At 37.4% G+C, this 7,583-nt stretch overlaps 1 protein-coding gene across 3 annotated transcripts; it reads right to left on the bottom strand.

Moving 5' to 3' along the window:
* Window positions 1-1,570: 1,570 nt before the first annotated feature.
* LOC117911434 (enolase-phosphatase E1-like) lies at window positions 1,571-7,240 on the bottom strand. 3 transcript variants are annotated; one of them, XM_034825804.1, is made up of 6 exons: window positions 7,011-7,240; window positions 6,805-6,831; window positions 6,520-6,642; window positions 5,157-5,406; window positions 4,825-4,884; window positions 1,571-4,195 (listed from the first exon to the last, which is right to left on the bottom strand). In XM_034825804.1, the coding sequence occupies exons 1-6, from the start codon at window positions 7,235-7,237 to the stop codon at window positions 1,907-1,909; spliced, it is 2,976 nt and encodes a 991-aa protein (XP_034681695.1). In that variant the 5' UTR covers window positions 7,238-7,240; the 3' UTR covers window positions 1,571-1,906. The 3 variants fall into 3 exon arrangements, with proteins under 3 accessions (XP_034681695.1, XP_034681696.1, XP_034681697.1); XM_034825805.1 differs by lacking the exon at window positions 4,825-4,884 and having other exon boundaries at window positions 7,011-7,239; XM_034825806.1 differs by lacking the exons at window positions 6,520-6,642; window positions 6,805-6,831; window positions 7,011-7,240 and having other exon boundaries at window positions 4,825-4,987; window positions 5,157-5,295.
* Window positions 7,241-7,583: the final 343 nt, after the last annotated feature.

Raw genomic sequence — 7,583 nt, forward strand, 5'->3', positions numbered from 1 at the left:
AACATGAAAAAATTCTATAATTCCAAAAATAATGGAATTCCTTCCATATTTCTATGATCCTCCTCTATGATTATTAGGAAAATGGAAGTTTTATAGAATTTATTCATGCACAAATAAATCAGGCATTGGTGGGGTCTAACATATGAGTTTTTATCCTGTGATTATTGATTGTTATGCTTGTTTGACTAATAATTAATTTATGCCTCTGCTATATGACACGCATGTAATTATTTCTATACTTGGTATTATACATTAACCTTGTTTTTCATGTAGCGCATTATTGCTCAATACTGAGGTATGCTCTAGTCTTCATCTTATTTATTTTTTTTACGCTCTATGCATGATATACCTTATCCTATGATCATTCCTTAGTATCCGTTGATTGATTAATCAATTGTCATATATGCCTTAACTTGATTAGTAGAAGCCTAATTTTTAGAGTTTAAAGGGATGTTACGGACCCTTGGACTCAAACTTAGTTTTCATATATCTGCTTTTCCTTTCTAGGAGTCACACTTAGGGGTTTTTTTTTTTTTTTCTTCCTCTTTTAAAAATAAAACAAAAATAAGTGGCTGCTCCAAAATCAATTAAAAAAAAAAAATCAAAATTTTCAAATAAAAAGCAAGTCACACCATTGAGTGGAAACACATGCAAAAAATACGGGTCCACAATAGGATATTTACATTTATGAATTTTATATGTAAGTTTTGTTTATAATTTATATATATTAATACATTTCCATTGCATAACTATAACAAATAGCATTGTTGGTATGGTGGCACAGCCGTTCCCTTTTGTACGTGAGGTCATGGGTGCAGTGATATGGGCTGGGCTGGGCTTCCAAGAGATAGCAATTGTTGCAATCGCTTGGTTGGGCTGAATCTTAAAAGCCCATTTCAAAATTTTGGAAGTCACTCAAAGAATTAGTGACTTGGTGATAAAATCGATACAATATCGATATATTGCCAAAAAAAAAATAAGTTGGCAAACACTTAAAAGACCATATTTGGTACAAGGGAATGAAGAGTGGGAATGTGCTTGGATAACTTAAATGAATATTTTAAAATTACTATTTTATCCTTATATTTTCATTAGGTTCTTATGACTGTGTGATTAATTTTATTTATTGAATAAATGTTATTTTTCTTAAGCTTATTAATTAACCAAAAAGACAAATTCTTCTAAGGGTAGTATTGTCAATTTATTTTTTCATGCATACTTCCATTGTTATCAAATACTAAAATAAAAACAAATAGTCATTTCAATCCTACATTCCTAAAACCAAAATATATATATATATTCATTTCTTATTCCCGAGTAATAAATATGCTCTTACAATAAATAAAGAAAAAGAATAGAAAAAAAAAATGAAAATATCTTAACATAATCTAAAGACACTTTCCATGTCTCTCAAAATGGGTCTTAGTTCCTAATTTGAACCTTTCCACCTCTTCCTAACATAATCTTACATTCTTCCCTTCAACTTTTCACTCCCTGCTTCTACCCATTCTCAATTAGATTTAATTTTGAACCAGCCATGCATGAACTAAACAAGTAATTGATTTATGGGTTGTTTTAAATTGTAACGTATGTATATTCTTTTGTTATATTTATCATATGCTTCTCAAAGAAAGATGTCACTTTGGGAAAATGGAGTAGAAAGATCCACAAGGATTCCTATCCATATATTTGATCTGATCCAATATCTGCAGACTAATTTTCAAGGGGTAGAATTTTGAACCGATCCTCCATAGATGAACTAGACATCCCTCTTACTAAGAATCCTATACTGAACATGGAAATACTGTTTTTATTTCATGCAACAAAAACAGAGGCATCTGTGACCACCAGCCCCCACTGGCCTGTATGCTTCTAACCAAAAACATTTGTCTGAAGAAACATGCAATCAGATATTCCTCATCGTCTTTAAGTGACTCCTCCGATTCAGATGAGAGGCCATTTTGAGCTCACTATTGCACATTAAATTACATGCCCCGCACCAGAATCTTAACTGTTCCTCGATCTGGTCCAAGTGCCTCCTCCCATTTAGGTGAGAATCCATGTCCACCTTGCTGTTGCAACTCACACTACAGATGCTGCACCATAATCCCAACCGTTCCTTGAGCTGCTCCAAGTGCCTTCTCCCATTTTGGTGAGAGGCCATGTCAACCTCACTGTTGCACTTTACATTGCAGTTACTGCACCATAATTCAGATAGCTGTTTTATACTATCAAAATGCCTCCTTCCATTCAGATGAGAGGCCATGTCAAGCTCACTTGTGCAGCTTACATTACAGATATTGCACCATGATCCCAACTCTTTCATTCCATCGCCAGTTTGCTTTAAGTTCTTCTGATGGCCTTGCTCATTGGTCTCAGGAACTAGAGCCTTCTCTTGCTTTTTGTTATTCTTCTGGTTCCGTTCATTGCTAGATGCACACTTTTGTCGCTCATCATCTTTGGTATCATCTGGTTTCTTCACTTTTGAAGCAGCTGAGATTCCATTGTTTTTGGAATTTAGATTGTTGGAAGTACACTTCAGTTGCTCCTCTTTGGTGGACTGATCAGATTTCTTGGCCATCGAAGCAGATGGGGAACCACTGGCTTTGGTTGCCTTGTTTTTGCCTTTCAGCTGCTCAGAAGTGGCCTGATGTCTCTTCCCTTGAAGATGGGAATTCAAGGTAGCCTCACTTTGGGTTGTGACCTGGCATAGAGCACAAGCCCACTTTTTGTTATTCTTCTGGTTCGGTCCATTGCTAGAAGCACACTTTTGTTGCTCATCATCTTTGGTCTTATCAGGTTTCTTCACTGTTGAAGCAGCTGAGATGCCATTGTTTTTGGAATTCAGATTGTTGGAAGTACACTTCGGTTGCTCCTCTTTGGTGGATCCATCAGATTTCTTGGCCATTGAAGCAGATGGGGAGCCATTGGTTTTGATTGCCTGGTTTTTGGCTTTCAGCTGCTCAGAAGTGGCCTGATGTCTCTTCCCTTGAAGATGGGAATTCAAGGTAGCCTCACTTTGGGTTGTGACCTGGCATAGAGCACAAGACCACACTTTTTTATTCTTCTGGTTCGATCCATTGCTAGATGCACACTTTTGTCGCTCATCATCTTTGGTCTTGTCTGGTTTCTTCACTGTTGAAGCAGCTGGGATTCCATTGTTTTTGGAATTCAGATTGTTGGAAGTACACTTCGGTTGCTCCTCTTTGGTGGACCCATCAGATTTCTTGGCCATTGAAGCAGATGGGGAGCCATTGGTTTTGGTTGCCTGGTTTTTGGCTTTCAGCTGCTGCTCAGAAGTGGCCTGATGTCTCTTTCCTTGAAGATGGGAATTCAAGGTAGCCTCACTTTGGGTTGTGACCTGGCATAGAGCACAAGCCCACACTTTTTTATTCTTCTGGTTTGGTCCATTGCTAGATGCACACTTTTGTCGCTTATCATCTTTGGTCTCATCTGGTTTCTTCACTGTTGAAGCAGCTGAGATTCCATTGTTTTTACAATTCAGATTGTTGGAAGTACACTTCGGTTGCTCCTCTTTGGTGGACTGATCAGATATCTTGGCCATTGAAGCAGATGGGGTACCATTGATTTTGGTAGCCTGGTTTTTGGCTTTCAGCTGCTCAGAAGTGGCCTGATGTCTCTTCCCTTGAAGATGGGAATTCAAGGTAGCATCACTTTGGGTTGTGAACTGGCACAGAGCACAAGCCCACTCTTTGTTATTCTTCTGGTTCGGTCCATTGCTAGATGCACACTTTTGTCGCTCATCATCTTTGGTTTCATCAGGTTTCTTCACTGTTGAAGCAGCTGAGATTCCATTGTTTTTGGAATTCAGATTGTTGGAAGTACACTCCGGTTGCTCCTCTTTGGTGGACTGATCAGAAATCTTGGCCATTGAAGCAGATGGGGAACCATTGCCTTTGGTTGCCTGGTTTTTGGCTTTCAGCTGTTCAGAAGTGGCCTGATGTCTCTTCCCTTGAAGATGGGAATTCAAGGTCACCTCACTTTGGGTTGTGACCTGGCATACAGCACAAGCCCACTCTTTCTGGATTTTCTTATGAAGAGATATCTCTGGGTTTCTATCATCTCTACATGCCTCAATTTCTGCAGTCATCAGTGCTGTTGCCCTTTCTTTTATCTCCACAATACCAGTTGTGTTACTTTTAGTTTCACCAAGATTTGTCTCTGTTTGTTTAACCTGAAAATGTGGCAGTTTGTAGAAGTTAAGGTAACATAATGCTGTTTATTGGTTTGCCCTGATTAGGACTGTGAAAAACATAATCTCAGCAGAGCACATGCAAGAAATTAATGGGAAAGGGTACTTATGACCATAATCAGTCCCTCATTTGGTAAGCCATATAGCTGATAAACAACCACAATACACATGAGCATGATGCTTAAAATCCTATAGTATATCAGCTAAACATCAAGAACCATACGCAATAATTAGAATTCCGACTCTCATACTTCTCAAGATAACCTGAATGATGACTTCTGTCATCCCATACATGGCTTAATGATCCCTTTCTATGCCAAGGAAGGGTGGTGTCATAACGCTGCAGATCTCACGGATGGAAGCTTGATCTTCCTGGTTAACCATGAGACATGAAAGCAGGATTAAGATGGATGCAAAGAAATGGATTTGAGTACTTCAATCCTTCAAATGAAAGAGGCTGACTATGGCATATCTCTCTATGATTTGAAGAAAGGAATCCCTTCACTCAGCCCAATAAGCCAGAAGTGCAAGGCCATGATGGACTCAGAGGAAAGAGTATGAACACTTCACTCTTTGAAGATGAAGAGGATACTACGCACCATATATCTTACCTGTTCCACTTTTTGCTCCGGTGCTGCAGGTGCTTTGATCTCTTTCACTTCAACATTAGGCTTAAAAGTCATGTATAAAGAGGACAGTGAGAGAGAAACCATAACCAACATATTCCCAGAATAGTTGATTACTGAATTAAATTCTGGGCTATCACAGTTGAATCTGATTATGCCACATGCATATTTGAAAAAAAAGAGAACACAATTATATATAGATATATACATGAATTTAGACCAAATGATTCTAGATGGCCTACTATAGTCATTTTTTACCTGAACATCTCAAATAAAACTCTGTTTGATTGTTGATAATCCTACTTATAATGGCATACCTTCCTAGCAAGTAGTTTCGCCAAAGCTTCAGCTCCATTCTCTTTAATATATCGGTCTGCTACAACAAGAAAGTTTTCTCTGCTATGAAACAACATTTTTGATTCATTGAAGCGCCGATTCATTACAACTTGTGTGTCTATGGACAAGCATGGATGAACTAAGTGTTGATAGACATAATGTGAACCATCAAAATGCGGTATCACCAGCCAGCAGATAATCATCAGCTTTATGTAAGGCCAGAATGGTATCCTGACATGCATATATAAGAAAATAATATATTAAAAAAATAGTTAATCTCACGAGGATAAGGCAAATAGAACAAATGATCACCAAATCATCTGATCTTCCAAGAAAAAACCAAACTACCCACTGACTTTTTAAACACCATTTACATTTATATGCATCCACTTGGATGGACTAAGTAAGTTAGGTTTTAACTTTTAACATCTATTATGAAAAGTTGAAAAAGAAATGAAGAAAATAAAAACATTACAATTGTGCACAGATTAGAGCTTTCACTGGGTCCAAAGATCCAGTTGCCGTACACAAACCTGGCAGATTCTGAATTTTCTATTTCCTTTTGTCTCTCAGCATCCAAATGATGCATAAAGCTTAATTTAATTTCAAGGCAGACAAATTCCATGGAAGTAAGTGCATCCATGCTTTCAAACAAGACAATTATTTATCACTGTGATTATGATATTTATAAGCTATAATATGAAAAGTTCCCTATAAAAATGAGAAATAAAAACTTGTAGATCCATCCTGTTTCCAAAGCTGACACCCAAGATACCAAAAAAAATAAATAAATAAAATGAAAAGAAAAGAAAAGAAAAGAAAAGAAAAGAAAACCACCTCCTTGAACTATCGCAAAGTATACAATTTAGTTAATAAATACCTGTACTTATGTTTTGTGCTCCAAGTAGCACAATAAGGTAGGTCAGGGTCACCCACATTTTCAAAGAAAATCACTTTGCATGGTTTATATTTAATCAATTTCTGAAATATCCACCATGATCTTGAAATTGAGAATAAATCCCAAATTAGCTAGAAAATTCCATGAACTCAGCCAAGCACAAACACCCTTTAGACCATTTCTCCAAATGAAAATTATTTTACTTCAAAAAACAAAAATAAAACACTTCTTGTTCAAATGTTATAACCTTTCTGCTGATCAGATTGTGGGCATTTGTCAAAGCAGAGAAATGAAGGAAAATAAAATACATGGAGGCCTGGAACATTAAACATCTTGATTATTGTCACAAGGAAGAAAACTGAAAAAAAGCAACTCCAAATTCCTAAATGGCAAAGAAATGAAACAAAAAGAGTCACATATAGTGGAATGCAGTTGAGCAAAATTACCATTCAAGGAGCTCGGAAAAAGTATTATCAAAGAGTGAAATCAAGGAAAATAGAACCCAATATGTCACCAACTTCCGGACGTCTGAGATTGAGTTACTCTCAATTACCCAAATTGAAGCACATCTGTTAAGAACCAAGATGATGTTGAGGATTATTATGACAGTAACTAACAATCCTTTGCCTTTTCAGTTTCCCAACACAATAAATGTAACTGAACTAAGAATTCATAGAACAAGAAACGAGTAAATGAATTATCATATCTCGTTTTTTAAGACCAAGACTTACAGAGGATAACCCAGTGCAAAGACAGGCCTGCAAGCAGAAATCCAAACAAATAACAAACAATGATCACAAGAATGTGGGTAATTCAAACAAAAGAGATAAAACTAACATGGAGAAATCAAAGAAAATCCCAGGTTTCTCCTCAAACATAGAATTCCACTTCATTTTCCAGAATTTTCCAATGGCGAGAAAATGCGTGGACAACATACCAGCCAAGAAGATCAAAGCATGCAGCTGAGAACTTGAGAACATTCACAAAATCCATCTGGGAATCGAGGCGTGAGTTGGGGTTTCTCAGTTTATCTGTAAAGAGAAAGAGGAAAGAAAAAAACGAAGAAGATTCTTGAAGTGTGCTGTCTTGACTCTTGGAGTGGTGTTTAGGTTTTGTCAGAGACTTGAGAGAAGACTGGGAGCAAATAGCATAGCAAGGAGTCATCTCGAATAACTTACAATATGAATAGAAAAGACCAAAAGGAAGATTGAGATAATGCCATTGGTTTGCCTTTTGGGTCTTTAATGACGATATTGCCCTTGCAATGCGGTACTCGCTGGGGTGAAAAGCCATAGACACGTGCGGAGATAAGGGATCAACACTCTAGAGTAGAGAGGTGGTTGAGTAGATGGCGAGTAGGGAGTTTTAGTTGAGATGAGGAGTTGGGGGAACATTCCTCGTACGAACGAAAGGTAAGTGAGCATGAGGCTTAGATTCGCGTGGCGAAATGTGATGGGGTTAAGGATAAGGAGAAAAAAAGACTTAAGAGCTAAGCGAAGAAGGGCGTGTG

This window comes from Vitis riparia, chromosome 3 (genome assembly GCF_004353265.1).
Source record: "Vitis riparia cultivar Riparia Gloire de Montpellier isolate 1030 chromosome 3, EGFV_Vit.rip_1.0, whole genome shotgun sequence".
Taxonomy (NCBI): domain Eukaryota; kingdom Viridiplantae; phylum Streptophyta; class Magnoliopsida; order Vitales; family Vitaceae; genus Vitis; species Vitis riparia.

Coding starts and splice junctions, on each gene's coding strand:
- LOC117911434 (XM_034825804.1), bottom strand. CDS start 7,237: ATGACTCCTTGCTATGCTATTTGCTCCCAGTCTTCTCTCAAGTCTCTG. Junction 6,832..7,010: donor TGCTTTGATCTTCTTGGCTG/GTATGTTGTCCA, acceptor TTCTGCTTGCAG/GCCTGTCTTTGCACTGGGTT. Junction 4,196..4,824: donor CGGAGCAAAAAGTGGAACAG/GTAAGATATATG, acceptor CCACATTTTCAG/GTTAAACAAACAGAGACAAA.